This window comes from Corvus kubaryi, unplaced genomic scaffold, assembly GCF_017639235.1.
Source record: "Corvus kubaryi isolate FWS band 111438036 unplaced genomic scaffold, C.kubaryi_AGA036_p1.0 37284, whole genome shotgun sequence".
Taxonomy (NCBI): domain Eukaryota; kingdom Metazoa; phylum Chordata; class Aves; order Passeriformes; family Corvidae; genus Corvus; species Corvus kubaryi.
Window position 1 is genome coordinate 9,739,668 of NW_024581088.1, and position 18,741 is coordinate 9,758,408.

The 18,741-nt window shown below is 58.7% G+C and overlaps 1 protein-coding gene across 1 annotated transcript; it reads left to right on the forward strand.

The window, feature by feature from the left end:
* Positions 1-5,778: 5,778 nt before the first annotated feature.
* Positions 5,779-17,932, forward strand: DUSP14 (dual specificity phosphatase 14). Its single transcript, XM_042026445.1, has 3 exons — positions 5,779-5,910; positions 14,574-14,670; positions 15,888-17,932. Exon 3 carries the CDS (start codon positions 16,006-16,008, stop codon positions 16,600-16,602), a length of 597 nt encoding a protein of 198 aa, XP_041882379.1. The 5' UTR covers positions 5,779-5,910; positions 14,574-14,670; positions 15,888-16,005; the 3' UTR covers positions 16,603-17,932.
* The last annotated feature ends 809 nt before the right edge of the window (positions 17,933-18,741 follow it).

The following is an 18,741-nucleotide window of genomic DNA, read 5'->3' on the forward strand; positions in this document are numbered from 1 at the left end:
GCCAAGTACACTGGAACCATCCTGGGATCAGCTGGGGTTGGTTTTGGTGGGCAACTGCCTGTGGCTTGGGAACGCCAGCCCTCGCTGCACCGCGGGCTCACGGCTGGGGGTGCAGATGCCTTAATTACAGACTCAGGTGGACATGAAACATTAAATATGGAACAAGGCCAGGAACAGGAGGGAGACGGGCACTTTGGGATCATGGGACCTGCAGAATTGGTGACACCAGGGCCGGGGTGGCGCGGGGAGGCTGCGGCTGCTCCAGCCCAGTGCGGGCTTAGTCACAGCACTGAGGTATGCACGGTATGAGTCTTCCCGGGGCTGTGCTATCCGCCTGTCATGAAAGCATCAGCGCTGGGGGTTTTTTTTGGGACTCACAGCTGCCATCACCCCAGCAGCAAACGCACTGGGCCCGCTGGTGACTCAGCCCGGGAGGTGGGGGCTGCCTGGAGCAGTTCCCGGGGGCTCCTGCCGCCCCAGCACCGGCTCCGCGCTCCCCACGGCCGCGCAGCGGAGCAGATAACGCCGATAACGCCGGCACACAAGGAGCCCTAGTTCTAGTGCCTGCTCAAATTCCCATCAGGTGGGGCCTGTGAAACCTAAACCGCCTCCTTGGGAGACGAACACCACGCTGGAGCAGCGGCTTGTGAGCCGTGGTGAGGGAAACCCGAGGGCTGCCATCCTGGTGAGAACGGAAAAGGGAAAAATCCAAACAACATGGTGATGCCCCACAGTGATCTCTGCCCTTCCAGCAAACTGGCTCGGTGACCTTCCAGGAAAAGCCAGTGTGGATTTATTAGTGACTGTGGAGAAAGCACATGCAGTGGCCCAGGCAAAGCAGACACATTCCCACAGCACTCCCTGTGACCAGAGCTGATGGACAGTGCTGGCAGTGAACCCACCAGCAGCATCAGGCACACAAATCCCTGCAGCCCCTAGCCCACTGTGCCTCTTCCCACCTGGCTGCTCCCCAGGGAGGTGAACACAATTCCACAGGGGAACCACAGCCAGGCCGCATATCCCAGCCGTGTGTTGGCACACCCAGCAGCGCTGGGTCAGCACCATGTGGGAACCCAACAAGGAGCAGGAAGAGCATGGGGAACCCAGAGATGGGGTCAAGCAGCAGCTCAGAGCACACAGGTGTCCAGCATTTTGGGTTTTGTGGAGTGGGAGCTGTTGGGCAATGCCTGCCCCACCACAGGCTCTCCATGGCCACAAGCAAGGATCACCCTTTGCTCCAGGGAACGCACCCTGGCATCTCCTGAGCTCTCCGTACAATCACCAACATCTCATTTCTTTTGCAAAGCCTGTCTGGAAAGTCAATGTTTTATGAACCAGGCACCAGCACTTCCCAGCCTCTTCTATGAAATGGAACAGGGACAGGAGCTCAGAGCACCCTCCAGGCCGAGCTTCCAGGGAATGTCTGGGGTCCCTGGGATGGGCCAGTCCCCACCCAGCTCAGCTGCCCAGGAGGCAGGCAGCAATGTGCAGGCTGGGCTGGGGAGAGAGGGAGGGCGCAGCGAGCGCCCTGGAGAGGCTGAGCTGCCAGGCCACGTCAGCCCTCGCTCCCCAGCCTGGCCACAGAGCCTGGCCCCGGGCTGTGGGGAGAGGGGTCGGGGAAGGACGCGGAGCATCCCCACCGGCCGGGCCGGAGGCACACGGGGCACAGCCACGTGTGCTCAGCCCCTGACTCAGCGGGCGAGCACACGGTGGAGCTCACCCCACCCTCCCGAGACAAACCAGCACCCTGGCACCCCTCTGTACCCGGCGTCTCACCGAGGGAGCTGCCAAAACACAGCCCACACCATGGGGGCCCTGCACTTCACATCAGCCCTGCAACCCTCTGCCTAACGAGGGGCCAGTCAATGCAGAAAGGGGACCCCAAACGCAACAAACACAAACAGCAGAGCTGCTCCTCCTGACCCTGTGGAGCCCACGGTCACCCACAGTCCATCAGAGGGAAAACTGGCCTTGGGGGACAGCACTTCCCTCCATGAGGCACCTGGGTGGCCAGGGGCAGGCAGGGATCCTGGGATGCAGGGTCAGGGCCCAGGGATTGCCCCGGTGGTGACTAAGCCCGTGGCACACGTGTGACTCCCCACAGCCCCAACACACCTGAGCTGTGGAAACACTTCCCGTTTCACCCAGTGGCCCCATGGATCAGAGCACCCTGTGGATTTGGAAAGGGCCACACACCCTTACGGTCGACTGCACCCCAGCCACACCCTGGGAGCCCCTCAGCCCAAATCCCCCTGCCCAGGGAACTTGGATTGGAATACGCTCCCTTTCTGCTCCTTGTGCCGCTGGAAAGCGAACAAACCCTGCTGTGCTGTGACTGCCCTGCAGTGCTTGACATCCCTGTGGAGCTGTGACATTCCTGCCTCCTCAGCGAGGCCTCCGCTGACCCACATTCAGCCACTGAAGCCCCACGTGGTGACCCAAGCTCGGGGTTTGTTCTCGCCCATTAAGGAGCCGCAGCCCGAGCGCCTGCTTGGGATCTCTGCTCCGCGCTGTCACCTCGCATCGAGCGCCAGGCAGCCGATGGCCCCGCGCCTGCATTTATCCCCAGAAAATCATTCACTGCCTCCCCTGGGTCCCTGCTGCCATCAGGGAGGCGAGGAGGGGAAGGCAGCACCCCAAACCAGCACCTCCAAGGCTCCCTCGGCAGGGCTGTGGGTGCTGCCGGGGTGCTTAGCGCCTGTCACTCCGTGGTCCGACCACCCTGGATGCAGTTGTTGCTCCCAAAAAACAGGAGGTCCCAGACCCTGGGCTTTTTGCCTCACACAGGGACCTTTTTTTACATCATGCCCTGCAGGCAGTCGAAGGCAGGGAAGAGTAAACTCTGGTGTAGCCATGGCAACTGGAAAGGATGGATGGATGGATGGATGGATGGATGGATGGATGGATGGATGGCGGCTGCGGAAGGCAGCACCTGCTCCCCTCTCAGCAGGCCTTCGTGACCCTGAGCACACCTCGAGCGCAGAGCAGGGGAACACCCGTGATTAAGATAATAGCCCTAATGACCAGCTAATGGCCCGTGGCCAGGCGCACCCTTCGGGAATGTGCCCGGGACCCACCGCATGTCCTGCTCACCCCAGCACAGCCAGCGGGCATCTGCCAGGCTGGGCTGGGTTGAGGTGGGTTCACAGAATCATGGAATATCCCAACCTACAAGGATCAGAGTCCAAGTCCTGACCCTTCCAAAGCCATCATCCCCAAAGGCACCACGGGGTGTCAACAAGCACGGCTGGTCCCACTTCAAGCATCTGCCCCTACACAGTCTTCAGAACTTTTCCAAGAGATGCACAGCTCCTATGGGAAGGGGGAAAACTTGCCCACAAGATGATGTCTGCCTTAGAGGAGAGCTGCTGCTGCCCCACAACCCCTGGGCTGTACGGGTGGGATCTCAGGCTGCCTTCCTAGGGCCGGGGATCCCACAGTGGCCCCGCTGTCCCCCCATGCCAGGGCAGAGAGCGAGCAGCTGTGCCAGAAAGCACCCAGTGCCTGACACCTCACCTGTGGTCAGGAGCAAACCTTCACAGTCCCACCTGCCCCTCAAACATCCATCCTGGACAAAACAGCTCTTGGCAGAAGGGGGCTTGGCAGGACACCAGCCCTCAGCAGCTCCCAGCCACCTACCAAGTGCCCCCAGCTCCCGTGAGCAAACCCCTGGCCAGGGTTGAGTGTGGGAGGGAGCTGACATTCCCTTTTAGCTTTGTTCCCTGCTGTGTCCCTGGGTCAAAGGCCTCCCAGGTTTCCCTCTTTGCATCCTCTGTCCCACATCAAACACACATAAAGCTCCCGGCAGAGTGAAGGTTAAAAGCACGAGTTGCACCATCATTAAAAACACCTCTGCAGTTGTGTGAGTAGTTAAAAACTGCCCAGGATGAGCAACTGGAGCTGTGCAAGAGCCTTTTTCTCATTTCGTGGCAGTGAGGGAGAATGAGGGGTTTAGATGCTTGTGGAGGGAATCCCACAGGCTGCCACTCAAAACCCATCTTCGTCTCTCCCTACGCTGCCCGTGGCCAACAAACACCACCCCAGGCTTGCACTGCCGGGGCTCCGAGCCCCCAGCCAGGGACCCCAGCCCCAGGGGGACACCCCGCGGGCTCAGCTGTCTCTCAGCTTCTCACAGACTTGTGATCACCCGGGGATTCGTCTCTGCCCCTGAGATGGTGCAGCTCCGAGGAAGGCAGCAGAACTGATGCAACGTGGAGGCAAAGCAAACCTTAAGCTTGGAGAGCCAAACCCCTCACATTTTCGTTTTTTGGCCTTTTGAGGTTTTCTTAATTTGTCTATTTTTGTTCCTCGCCCACCTCCGCGCTGAGTGTGACGCGAGCCCTCGCTGGAGAGGCAGGGTTTTAAGGGAGAGCTCTGGCTGTTATAAAGCAGCGAGGTTCTTGGAAAAACAGCCTCTGGAGCAATAAACAGATTTGGAGCTGAGGGCTGTGAGGGACGGCTCCATCTGGGCTGCTGAGTCATGAAACCTGCCCGAGCGAGATACCAGCCGAGGGCTCGGGCTGGGGGAAGCTTCCTATGAGGGATTTGGGCTATTTCAGTCGGAGCGTGCGACAACAAAACCAGAAGGCAAACAAAAGCAGGCTGGGGTGGCCACGCTTCGCTCCAGCAGCCGCGGGGTTAAGGCAGAGGCTGCCCTCCTCCTCCTCCTCCTCCTCCACCTCCTCCTCCTCCCACCGCCTCCTCTTCTCCCAGTGCCAGCCTTGTCCCGTCCCTGCCATGGTGGTGAGGTGGTGGGAGCAGAACCTTCACCTTAATCCCACAGTTTCCAGCCAAAGACAAACTCTCTCTCCCCTTTGCTGTGTGGATCCCCCAGCCCATGGCATCCTTCTATGGGGATCCCAGCCCAGGCCATCTCTCCACAGAGACCTGAGCCCACTCTGCCCTGGGCAAGGGTCCAGCCTGGCCCCCAGCACGGTGCCACAAGAAGCCCTGGGAGCCTCAGGACCACCCGAAATTCCTTCACCGTGCTCCCAGCGTGTGGAGGGGCTGTGGCTTGGGATGTCCTGAGTCACAAAAACCAGGCTGCCCTCTCTCCCAGGGCTGGCCCCCTCCCCGGTGAGCACCCACCGAGCCGAGAGACTCTGGCACGTCCCAAACCCCAAAGGGGCCCCATCTTGTCCCCACACACACTGGCAGGGTCCCCACGGGGACAAGTCATGTCCCATCTCCAACACGGGATGTCGTGGGCCCTGCCACATCCCCACACGCTGTCCTGTCCTCACTGGGACCCTGCCACCTCTCCCTGCCATATCCCTTCATTGACACATCCCATCCCCACAGGGCACCTGTCGTGTTCCCACAGGGATCCCATTGCCTCCATGCCCACAAGGACCCTGTCACATCCCCACTGTTTCCATCCCCACAGGGACCCCCACTTGCCCCCACACAGAGTCACATTCCCACCGGGACCCTGATGTGTCCCGACAGGGCGCCTCGCTTTTCCCCTTCCCCACAGAGACCCCGTGTTTTCTCCACAGGACGCTCAGTTGTCCCCAACCCCACGGGGACTCCTGCGTGTCCCCATACACGGTCATGTCCCCACACACGGTCATGTCCCCCCTGGGGCCTGCCTTTCTGCCGTCCCCACAGCGGGTGCCGTCCCCACACCGGGTCTCATCCCCACAGCGGGTGCCGTCCCCACACAGGGCCCGCGGGCCGCGGCGGCGGCGGCGGCGCCTTTAAGCGGGGCCGGTCTCCCGGAGCCCCCGCCCGGGGGCCGGGCCGCGCCGCCCCCCGTAGCCTGGTAACGGCGGCTCTGCGGGCGGGGGCGGCCCCGGCAGCCGCGGTCAGGTGGCACCGCCGAGACGGAGCCGGCCGAGCACGATAAAAGTCCCGGCCCGCCGCCGCCACGGCCGCGAGGGAGCGCGGAGCTGCCGCCCGGGAGCCATGGTAGGCACGGCACGGCACGGGCCGGGCGGGGGGAACCGGGGCGCTTGGAGGGACGCGGGGCTCGGGTTGGGGGGCCCCGCCGTTCCCCGCTGTGTTCGCTGCCGCCAGCCTGCCCGGTCGCGTACGGTGCCTTGCGGGGGGGCCGCCGGCGTGGCCCCGGGTGTGCCCGCGCGGACGGGACGGGACGCGGGGAGGTTCCGCCCCCTGATCCCCGTCGAGGTTCGGTGCTGGGGCTGTGCCGTGGGACAGCGGCTCCGGGCCCGGCGGGTGCGGCCCCGCTGCGGTGGGACTGGGCAGCGGCGGCTCTGCCGGGGGTGCCCAAAGGAGCGGGACGCGGCGAGAAGCCGGTGGTCGGTGCTTGAGCCCCGGCTGAGCCCGGCGGGAGAGTGGGGGCACCTCAGAGCTGCACCAGAGCAGCCGCGGGCAGAGCTCCGGTGGTTCCTCGACGTGGAACCAGCCCCACCACGGGCTGTGCCGTAACAGCGCTCCCATCCCTGGATCCTGCCCTCGACAGCCCCAGCTCAGCGCTCATCCCTGGATCCTGCCCTGGGCACCCATCCCTGGGCACCCATCCTTGGATCCTGCGCTTGCACCCCTCCCTGGCAGGAGCCGGAGTGGAGTCAGTCTGCCGGAGTGCAGCACCCATCCCTGGCTGCTGCCCTTGCACCCATCTCTGGCTCCTGCCCTCCACGCTCCCGGGGCACCCCGGTGCCACCAAACCCCGGCCCGTGCCTGCGGCTGCCCGGCCTCACGTCCAGACCGGTTGCGTGCTCGGCCCTTGACTCAGCTCCGGAGCAGCTGCTTTGAGCAGCACCAGTAATCAATGAGTGGTATTTGGCTGTAGGGAGATGGGGCAGGATTATAACCTGTTCGACTGGGCAGCAAATGAGCCTTTTATTCTGGAGGTTTGAGTGTTGGCAGATGCCCTAATATCATGTTGCAAGTTCAGTTTATCCCTAATGCCCCTGCCTCCGGAATGGTGGCAGATTAGCACTAACAAAACACTGTTTTCCCTTATGATACACCGGATCAGCTGCCCCTGCTCTGGCAGGGAGTGGATTCCTCCCCCAGGCCTCGCTGTAAGCCTTGGTGTGTGCTGTGTTCCCGGTGGTTGGGACGGGCTCTGTGGCACTCTGGTTCCCAAGGAATGAGAAGGAAGGATCCCTGATTTGGGGGACACATGCTGTTCCCCGCTGGCAGAGATCTGCTGCCACGACTTGGCTGATGTGACCCTGGTAATGTCAGGGGAGCAGTAATGCAGCAGGTTTTAATCGATTTATGCCTGGAAGGTGTGAACGTGCAGCTCTGCCTGTCCTTCCTGCCCCCGAGGGCTCGCCTGGGTCCTGGACAGGGACACAGACATCCCGGTTTCCTCCAGGAACAAAGGTGAAATCCTAGGAATTTCATCCGAGCCCTCGCTGCGCGGTCGGCTCTGGGCTCTGGCACTACTTCCTTGTTGGTCAGGGCAAGATGGAAATCTGCATGGCTTAATTCAATACCTGATCCCAGCTGGAATCTCGGAGCTGGAAAGCCAGAGAGCTCATGCTGCTCTAGTGCTAGAAACGTGCAGGGTGTGGGGGGAAATCTTCTGCCTGAGCCAGGCTCCATAGGAGGGAGGAAAGGGATGCAAAGCCAGCACAAGAAAGTCTCAGATCCCTGCTCTGGGAGCCAGAAGCAGCTTTGTCCCAGGGAACCAGCTACCTGCACACCTGGGCATGCAGGAAGAGGTTGGGAATGAGGAGTGGGGAAAAGGTACCTGGGCAGGGCAGTGGGGCCTGTGAGCACCACACACTGATCCCACCAGAGCCATCTACACAAGGCTGTTCACCAGAGAAGCCTTCCAGGCTTCCTGCCACCACTGCAGGACCTTCCTTCCCAGGGTGGTTTTCCCCGGAAGGTGGGGTAACACCTCAAACCAAGTATGGGAGCTTCTCCCAGCCCCTCCTCTCCAGGTACACAACCCTCACCACATGCACACACTTATCCCTTTGAAAAGGACCCTCTGAGCAGCCATAACGCAAAGGGAAACATCTAGCAGAGAGGCTCTGGCATTTGGAAATAGCTGAGGAATCTCTGAACAGGAGCCCCAGCTCCCTGGATGCTTGGGAATAAAGCCAGGAACTGGGAGGCAAAGGCACTGCCCACCCTTCCCGGGGCACCTGTAGTGCAGGCAGCGCGTGGGCTCGGCTGACACAGCTACTCCCCTGCTTTAAAAATAGTATAAAGTGATAATAATCAGGCAGGCTTGGGGTTCCTAGCAGGAAGGATCAACAGGTGCTGCCACAGTCACCCCATGGCCGGGTGGGTCAGGGTTTCCAGGCTAATGAGAATTAATTCTCAGTAATTTCCACCGTCCCACCCTGCAGTGTGGGGGGTGTGTGTGGGTGCCTCCCTTTGGGGGCAGGAGTCCTTCATGGAGGAAATGTGAATTTGCACAGCGTCCCTGGAAACGAGAATTCCCCCCAGGCTGGAGCAGCCAGAGCAGAGGGGCGCTGGCCCCGCGCTGCTCACAGGGGAAGCTCCCCGTGTAAACTCCATTTCCCCCTAATTGATTAAAATTGGCCTCTCTTCCTGTTACCCTACACAACCCCATCGGTGTGCTCAGAGGTGACCTCATTCCTTACAGCTGCTGCAGGCACATCCCGCTGCTCCCCCTTTACCTGCTTCCACCCTTGTCCAGCCAGCCCCTGCCCAGCCTTGGGAAGCGTGGGGAAAGCGTGGGCAGCCCCTGCCCGCCGGGAATTCCTCCGGAGGGGAATATGTCACCATCAGGTTCATCAGGGTGCCAGGCTTTGAGACCCCCCTGAGAAGCCAGGCAGCTGAGAGCGTGCACCAGTTGGCATTGCCCCTGGAAGAGGCCCGGGTGAGTGCCAGCATGGAGGCACCAGCCCGTTTCCAGGACACGTTGCAGTGAATTTGCAGCTGCCTTCAATTTCATGGGCTCTGGGGTGGGCTGGGGCAGAGCCCAGAGCTGCAGCCCTGCCACACGAGCAGCAGGCACAGCCCTGGGCCCAGCGGGGTCACACACGAGCAAACACACCAGGTCCCTGTGTTTTGTTCGGCTAACAGGGAAGAGATTGTGTCCCTCCTGTCAGCTGTGACTGCGCAGGGCACGGCTCCGGAAAAAACAAGGCTCCATCTTGCAGCACCCTGAGAGCCAGAGCCAGGCGTGGGGCTGCTCCCTGAATGTGCCCCTCCTGCTCTCCATCCACGTCCCCTGGCATCACACTTGGACACGGGGAGCAGGGGAGCTTTCCTAAACTCCACCTGCAATCCAGATGCCATCAGCTGGCGCTGGAATAATCTGTAGTGCTCCAGAACAGGCGGTATCTCCAGTCGGGGCTGGAAAACAGCCCTTGGTGTTCAGCCGAGTAGGGAACCGATGCTGCACACAACTGTCGGATCCCGTTCGTGCCTCCTCAAGGTTTAATTCTGGTTTTTAAAGCATTTCATGCACCTACCAAGAGTTTTTAAGCAGGATGCAGGTGGCCACACCACTGGTTTGTACTGGGGGAGCCCCATGCCCCCGCTGTGCTCTCCCAGTGACTGGTGTGCAGAGCCTATGGCTCTGAAAGCACGGACGTGGCTTTTAAAAGAAAGATGGTTTGTTTTTCTTGCATCAAATCCTCTTGCTGCTTGCCGAGGGAGGCTTGTCCTCAGAGCAGAGCAAGGATTTATAAATACCAGCGTGCTCCAGGTTGCGCCTGCTCCCCATCTCACTCCGTCCCTACGGCCGGGAGCTCTCCCTGTGGCCAGAGGTTTGGCTGGCAGCTGGCAGGATCCAGCCCTGCCTGCTCCCACTGTGGAGGGGGTGGCTGCACGGCAGAGATCACAGGGTGACAGGGATTGCAGCGTGGCCACAGGCAGCTCCGCTGTCACAGGAGTTGGTGACAGTGGGAATTGAGAGGCAGCCGAGCTGCTGCCCTGCCTGGCAGCCTGGGACCCTGCCCATGGGGCCAAGTGGCATCCTCAGATGGATCCGTCCAAAAGCCTCACCGCCCGTTTTTCCTGCTGGGAGAATGGCAAATCGGGGAGAGAGCTTTTGGCTGGCAGAGCGAGGAGGGGCTGAGGGGCTGGCAGAGCACTCAGGCACCGCTCAGCTGGGCACCTCGGGCTGGGTTAGAGTCACCACCCCTCAGCCTGGTGCCAGCCCGAGGCTCGGTGCTGCCATGTGGGAGCAGAGCCTGGCTGTGGAGGGTGGATCACCTCAGCAGAGCCAGGAGGCAGCAGGGGAGCCTTGCTAAGCTCACCCAGGGGACCGGGCACCCCGCTGGTGCCAGCGGGAGGGACACGGCCGTGACACAGGAGCGTCAGCTCTCACCCCTCTGAAGGGAGCAGCTCCCGAGGGATCGCCAGCCCTGCAGCCTGGGGAGCTGCCTGGGCTCTGGGAGCAGCCCGGATTCCAGGCACGGGGGAGAGGCAGGACTCTGTTTGTGGACTGAACTGCTTGATCTGGGGTCGTTGAGCTTCCCAGGAGAGGCCGGGACTGTTTGCAGGGTGTCTTGTGCGTTTTGGGCACGATTCCCCTTTTCATGGATCCTCTGGGAAGTTCCTGGTGTGTTCTGGCAAGCGTGGGGACCCGGCTGTGCTGGGAGCTGCACAAGCAGCCAGGCCTGCTCAGAGCTCCGGGCAGACAGATTATTATCTTGATTTAACATCTGACAGCTCCCATCCTGCTCGGAGAGGCCAGCACAGGCTGCCAGCAGAATCAATCAGGGCTCGGTCGCAGCATCCTCTGTCTCAGCCCAGATCACCCCGCCAGCCCTGCCTGCTCCCCTTCCTTCTCTCCCATTCCAAACCCGAACCACTCGACCTTTCCATCGTGAGGATGTGCCGATGGCTCTGACCCATGCGAGAGGAGCCTGTAATGGCCTCAGGAGCACAACCAGAGGCAGGAGAGCAGTGCCCCAGCAGAGCAAAGGGCTGTGGGAGGGCTAGAAAGAGGAGCGAGGAGCCGGCGGCTCCCACACATCCTCTCCCCTCCCAGCTCCACTTCGGACTCCCCTGGACTTGGCACAAGCAAGCCTTGACCTGAGAATGGCTGCAGTTTGTGCTCTCTGCTGAAATGTATTTGAAATCCCACTCTCCAGGACCATTTCTGAAGCAATTTGCTGTTCAGCCTGGCTGGGAAGAGCCCTGAGCAGGCTCGTTCATTCAGCGCCTGCGATATTGACTCTTCTCTTTACTGCAGGATTAGAGAGCATTTGTCATCTCCAAAATGAATAACTTTTCCTCTCCTGGGAGGGGGGAGAGGCCTTGCCTCAGTACTGACATTTTGCACACCCAGCCCACAAACCTGCCTCGAATCCCAGATGATGATCTGGGAATTAAACCAGGGCCTTCAGTGTCTCTGCTCCATGAGCAGAGCAGGGCCCACCCTGCACTAAACCCAGGGTCCAGAGGGAGAGAGGCCTGGGGGAGCTCTCACCTGTCCAGGTACCAGCCCCATGGTTGTGTTAGTGGCACACAACCCGACAGAAACTCAAGTCTTTCAAGTCCCTCAGGGACAAGGCACAGCCTCTGCTCTCAAGACAGAGGAGCTGTGATAAAAAAAAAAAAGAAAACAAACCAACAAAAAAAACCCTTAAAAATCAGAGCAAGCCACCCAGCAGCACCAGAATAAGAAGGCAGAAGCTCAGACTTGCCAGCTCATTGTGTAGAGCCCAACCAGTTCTCCCTCCTGTCCTGGAGATCACGGTATTTAACTCACAAACTCACCCTGTTTGTCATTTGAGCTTCCAGAGGTGTTTTCAAGCCTTTCTCAGGAGGTCCAGGAACCAGCAGTGCTTTCCCATGGGAATTTCAGCCTTTGTTAACAGGACTGCATTCCCAGGAATGAAAGCAAGAGAAACAAACTCCAGCTGTTGCAAGATTTGGAAGAGCAGAGCCATGAGCATTGCCGGCAGCAACCTTTCCAGGGGGCTGCACCACCAAAACACCAACCAGGGCACCGGGTTGCTGCACTGCTGTGGAAACCCTCTTACCTGGAGAAGAGCTGCTCTGAGCCAGGAGATCCAGCCCAGCTGGGATACAACCAGCCTTCCATGGGAGCAGCTACCCCGGGCTAGGCACCTGCCCCTCCTCCTGAGACAGGTGAAGCGCAAAGCTCAGCCTCGAGGTGCAGCAGAAGGACCCACCTGAGCCGTGGAGCTGCAGAGAGCCGGTGGGTGCAGGGCGAGATCCAGGCTGGATGGCTGCTGGAGAAGTGTCCCCTCGCCATAAACCTGAGGATGGTGCTGGCCAGGAGTGCTGGGAAAGGACCTGGAGGCTTTGAAGAGCAGAGTGTTCTCCAGGCTGTAATTACCCACTGGCTTCCCCCACCCCTGATTATGCAGAGGAGGGAAATGGCAGAACCCACCAGTCTGCCGGGGAGGGAGGAGGCTGCTCCGGTCCTGCTCCTGCTGCACCAGGGTCCCCAGGGACCCCCTGCCACCCCAGGGACCCCCTGCCACCCCTGTGTCCCAGCCCTCCCCATGGGACACTGGCTGGGCTCTGCGCATGGGCCAAGAGCAAGGCACAGTCTGGAAAGGGATTTACTGTGGGTCAGGGCTGCTACAAGATTAATTAATTCATTAACTGGAGTCAGCTCAGAAAAAGGAGGATGTGGTGGCAGGAATACCTGGTTGCTACCAGCCCACTGCCAGGCAGTCTTCTCCCAAAGGACCATGTGCACCCTCTGGGAATGTCAGCTCTTTGCAGGAAACCCCAGTGACATTCGAGCTCCTTTGGAAGGCACTTTCAGTGCTGCTTTAGGGATGGTTCTGGATCCAGCCCCTCGGCAGGACAGTCAGGACAGGCTCCAGCACCCCAGGACACCGGCTTTGGGCTGGTGTGAGTCCCCAGCCTGCGCCAGCACTCAGAAGCCCCTACCAAGAAGAAATGGGAGAAGAGGTGGGGTTTTTATTTCGCATGAGGTGGTGCATCCTGGCTGTACCCTGCAGTCCCCTGGCAGTGCCCAGGCTGAAGGAGGCGGCCGGTGCCTCTCCCTGTGCCCGGCCGGGAGCCTCTTGTGCCACCGGCCTTCCCAGGCACAGCCACGCCGGGCTGTGTGTGTGCTTTGTTCCATCTTCAGCGATTTGCTGCTTTTTTTCTGCACTCGACAACGGCTGGGAAGAGGCTTTTCATTCCCTTTCTCTTTCTCTGCCCCAGCACAATGACGGGAATGGCTGCGCGAAGAGCAACAGTGTTGGGTTTCAGCGGGATGCGGTGGGATAACGCGGGTGTGCTGGGAAAGGCAGAGGGAGTTTCACGGGAGCAAAACAGGGCACTTTGGGGCAGGCTTTGCCCGAGCTGGGGCCGGGCAGGACGGATGCCGGGGTGCAGCCCTGGGGACGGATGAAGGCTGGGGGAGCTCCCGATCTCAGCCGAAGGCACCGCACCCGGCAGGAGCCGATGCCAGCCCAGGCAGACGAGGCCCTTTCATTCCCAGCTCCCCGCACGCCAGCAGCTGCTCAGCCTGGTGTGTGTGGGCAGCAGCGTGGCTCTGTCACATGCCTGAGACAGCACGGCGCAGTCGGTGGCATCCCAGCCAGCTCCCGCTGCGAGCGCCGGAACACGGGAGGGGACGCTGGCACCCGCCCCGCTGCCTTGGTGGCTGTCCCCCAGCGCCTGGGCATCAGCAGCCCCTAGGCACGTGGGCTGCGGGCACAGCAGCCTTATCCCTCGCTTAAATAATGAGCTTCTCTCCAAAACACTGAGCCCTTCTGGCTGAGAGCTGCTCCGGATCGGGTGGAAGCCGTGCCGCCCGGTGTCGGCCATTCCGAGCCCCGGGGATGTCGCATGTAACTGGGGTGTAACAGGTTGTACGGAGCAGCTGTGGCTGCCCCTGGATCCCTGGCAGTGTCCCAGGCCAGGCTGGACGGGGCTTGGAGCAGCGTGGGACAGTGGAAGGTGTCCCGTGGCAGGGGTGGGATGGGATGAGATAAGAGATGAGATGAGCGAGCGTTTGCCGCCAGCGCGGCGGCCCCGGAGTTGGCAGAGCGAGCCCGGCCTGTCACATGCAAATCCCCGGATAAGTTCCTGCCTGCAAACAGGAACCACTTTATGGAAAGCAGCAAAGCCCTTCCCAAACCGCCTCAGGAGCGCTCCGGGTCCCCCGCAGCAGGTGGAGGGTCCGCCTTGCTCAGAGCTGGTTTGGGGCAGGCGCTGCTATCGCTCTGCCAGAGTTCAGCAGCATTTCCCAGGTGATTCTCCTCTGCTCTGGGGGCTTGTGGGAAAAGAAGGGGATGCTGGCCCCACCCTCGGCTTCTCGGGAGCAGGATGCTGTGGCTCAGGCATCAGCTCTGCCCCTTGCCGTTCACAGGAACAGGGAACAGGGGGTCCCCAGTGGGTGGCTTTGGGCTCTGTCAGAAGGACAGATGTGCCCCAGCTGTCTGGGCCTGGGCCGATGCTGAAGGGGACATTAGAGAAAATTAATTACTTAAACAACTTAATTTTTTTTTGAACCATGACTTCTGTGCCAGCCTCAGATTCCTCTGGGCTCACTGTGATTTTGAGTGCTGTGTTGGCAGGAATTGGTGACGTTACGGTGTCGGCAACAAATGCTGCCCTGAGTCCTCAGTCTCTCCCTGGGGAAGCCGTGGTCCTCCCTTCCAGTTCTTGGACAACCACGTAAATAGAGTCCAGTGCAGACCCCAGTAAATCATGCTCTTTTCTCTCCCCAGCTCAGCGTTGGACACACTCTATGAGCCATCCCAGCCTCAGCAGCCCAGAGCACCCAGGTGCCGCTCCGTGATTTAGAGCAGGACTTTGTTACCAAGCGTAAGTGCCCGAATCCTTTGCATTGTCAGTAAGAGCTGTTTGAGAGCAGGGATTTCCCCTGCTCAAAGAACTTTATTCCTTTGAAAACAACACACCTTTCCTTGCTGCTCCAGCTGAGTGACTGGTGGGGGGAAGCTGAGTGCTCACAGCTGCAGCCAAAACCTTGTTGGGGCAGGAACTTCTGCAGCTTTGGGTGCACAGCTTCAGGAGCTGCTCAGGTAGCTGCCAGCAGGGAAGAGCCACGGAGGAGCCCATGTTATGCTCATTAAGTTTCTGTACTACAGAGCCAAAAACCCACTGGCAGCACCACCAGCCACTGCAGGTGCTTCCCAGACCATGGGATGAAGGCAGACAGCTGAGGGCTGGGGAAGCCACAGTTGGGGCCTCTCAGCCCTTTAAGGACCTTCTTAACACAATTAAAAATTGCTGGAGGGACAGATCGCTCTCCCCAAGGCCCTGAGCATTCCCCCTGCTTCTCCCCTGGCTTTGGAGATGCCCCACAGGAGCAGGGGGATCAGAGCAGGGGCCCTCCGGGGCCACGTGGCTCACACGGGCGCTCCCAGGCCTCTGCGGCGTGTCTCCCTCCCCAAGCATTAGCCAGGCATTAAAGCAGCACAAGAGCCTCCCCTGTCCCAGCCTCTGCTTGGGTTTTACTCTCAGCTTCTGACATAACCAGGTCACTCTTTCCACACTTCCCCTGCCTCCATGAGAGCTGATGACTGATGGGGATGGACGTGACTCACCGCCTTTCCTAATGAGCGACTTTCCTCTGTTTATGTGCTTTGGCGGGGCCTTTCCTACACCTAAAAAAGGAGAAGGGTGGCACTGGGGAGAGGGCAGTGTGCTGGAAATTGCTGGCATCTGCTGTTCCTCACCATCCCTTTGAACTGTGGCCAGCTGTGAAGCTGCTGTGTTTCAGCATGGAAAAGGTGTAGTTCATTTTCCATGTGCTGATCCGGGTGAGACGCTGTCCAAGCCCACAGGTAAACCCTTGGCAAGTAATTGGAGCTAATTAAGCTGGACAATTTTTTTTTTTTTTTTACTATCTGTCCAGGCAGTGCCTGGGAGACAGTGGTAGTGAAACTGTGAAAGCAGCCCCACATTCCCCACGGAGCTTTACGAGGCCACAGCAGGGCGAGCTGGGGTTTCCTGTTCCCTCGCACAGACACAGGTCAGGGACAGCTCCCCGCTCATGTGGCCTCGCTTGTGTTTTGCAGTGACTAAGCAGTGGGAGCTCGCGCTGTCCTGCCACCACCAGCCCAGACACTCCCTCCCTTGGCTGAAGATCCTGTTGGCTCTCTTCCCATAATGGAAGCGTGAGTGCCAAGATCCTCCATGACCTCCAGAAGCCACAACTCCCTGCCGAGAACTCTGATGGCTCCACGAATGCTCTCCGAAGGTGCCCTGGGGGGCATCGCCCAGATCACCCCCTCGCTGTACCTGAGCCGGGGCAGCGTCGCCTCCAACCGGCACCTGCTGCTGTCCCGGGGCATCACCTGCATCATCAACGCCACCATCGAGATCCCCAACTTCAACTGGCCGCAGTTTGAGTACGTGAAAGTGCCTTTGGCTGACATGCCCACCGCCCCCATCTCCCTGTACTTCGACAGCGTGGCCGACAAGATCCACAGCGTGGCGCGGAAGCACGGGGCCGCCCTGGTGCACTGTGCTGCCGGCGTCAGCAGGTCGGCCACGCTCTGCATCGCCTTCCTCATGAAGTACCACAAGGTCTCCCTCGTCGAGGCCTACAACTGGGTCAAGTCACGGCGCCCCGTGATCCGGCCCAATGTGGGCTTCTGGAGGCAGCTGATAGACTACGAGAGGAAGCTCTTTGGGAAGACCACGGTTAAAATGGTACAGACACCCTATGGCATCATCCCAGACATTTACGAGAGAGAGAGGAGACCCCTGATGCCTTACTGGGGAATTTGATGGGACTGCAGACGGGAAGCACAACAGAAGGGACGTGCTGTTCGAGTTGACCAGACTGGAGCCATTCCCTTCTCCTTCTACAGCCAACTTTGGTTCTTTACCATACAGCAGAACCTCAATTCTCACCTCACCAACCTGCAAGGCCAACGATTCCCTTCAAAGCATTTTTCTCTATGGGGATTTCCCATCTGCATCTCTGATTTAGCAAAACCAGGTCTCACTATAAGTTTATTCCTTCCATAAAGCCTCCGTCTTTTTTCTTTTTTTAGTCAGTTTATTAGGATCCTCCAAGGAAAGGCCTAAGAGGCATTGGGCAGAGTTAATGACCCAAGTGCGCTTCGTGACGCGGTAGCAGCCTGGATATTTTGTTATAGCTTGTTTGCTTCCTTGCAAAACCCTGTAGTGGCTCAGGAGCAGCACTAGCGAGGCCCTGCTCCACAGCAGCAGGTTTTCCAAGCACCAGGGAGGCAGGAATACAGGGGCTGTGGTGCTAGTGCTGGTGTTTTCTTTAACATCCATAGTGACTCTCAGTATATAGTGTTTGAAATCTTTAGTCAGCTCTTAATCGTATTCAAAGTTAGGAAAAAAAATAAAGGGAAAAAAAACCTGAAAAAAAAAGAGTGAATCAGTCCGTGTCGGCCACAAGTAAAATAAAATTTGAGTAATTCAAATCAAATAAATTCAAGATCCTTTTTCACTCATTCCATGCCAGGGCAATAGTCCCGAAATACACTTCAACTACTGGAAAATGCTGGTGTGTTTTGTGGGTGGAAAGTCGACAGATCTTGTCCAGATGTGGCTCAAGACAGAAGCGAGAGGGTTGAAGCCGCTGGGCAGCCAAAGAGACACTCAGGAATCTGTGCGTGGCCCCCTGCCCGGGGCTGGGCTGTGCATGCCAACGTTCCAGCAGGCAGCCTGCTGGCAGCGGGTGAACCCGCTCGATTCCTCAGCTCCGAGGCCGCTGGTGACCTGCCTTAGCCCATTCCTGCCTCCCTCCATTCCGTCCTCACGGTTATGCTGCATTCCAGGATTGCTCCGCTCTGTCCCCTCCGCACGGGGTGGGTGACAGAGGCCTGGCCTCGCTCGGAGGGTGCCGGGAGCGGTTCCAGCCCCAGCCCTTCCCTGGGAGAAGCCTTCCCGTGGCTCCTGGCCAGGGGCAGGGACTGGGTCCTTGGAGTGTGACTGGAGCCCAGGAGAGCCCCGCTCCTGAGGAGGCACCGGCATTTCTGCTGCCTCTGGAGGAGGAGCAGGCCGATTGCTGCGATCGCTGTCTGATTTAAATGAGATTCTATACTTGTAAAAAAAAAAATCAATAAAGATTAAACCAGAACACGTCTTGGTTTCCTGTTCCAAACGGCCCTAACGGAGCTCCAGCAGCAGCCCAAGGCCCAGCAGTGCCTTTAAACAACTCTGGCTGAAGGGAGTTTTCTCCTGCTTTTCCAGATGAGTTTTGCCCCACTGAGATAAAGGTGAGGTTTGCTATCAGCTGTTCCCAGCTCAGGTTCCATGGCTGTGTCCCAGTTCCAGTGGCAGGCAGACACAGGAGACTCATCTCCCTAATTTAGCAGGAGTTAAACTTGAGCCAGGGAAATGGTAAGTGAGGAGCTAGAGAGTGAAAATCAAGATTAATCATTGGTCTGGAGATGTTCCAACACATGACATTTTAAAGGGAAAAAAATTGCTAAAAACTGAAATCTGCTCACAAAATTAAACTTTACCTAAAAATGGGCAAAGTAGGATTTAACACCATTTTTTTGTATAAAAACTGGAAGGTTAAAAATTCTCCAATTTGAATTATTCCATTGACTTTAAACGCAAGGGAAAGTTATACCTATAAAAAGTGAAATTGCCTAATAAAGCACAGGAGGAAACAAAGAATGCACCTGAAACCCCCATGCAAGGTTGTATTACAGTGTTAGTGCTTGTGGGTATTTCATTGCAAAAGCTCCTCTTGTATTCACTACAGCAAAAAATTTAACACAAGTGTTTTCCCCCTCAAAATCCAGTTTTTTCTCCATTCTCAAATAGAAACCAAAGAAGAAAGAGCCCTGGTTTAGCTTGGAGTACTGTGAGCACACCCACTGGCTTTGAGGAGAACACCCCTTTTCCTGCTCCCCACGGGCTTTTCCAAATGGTATC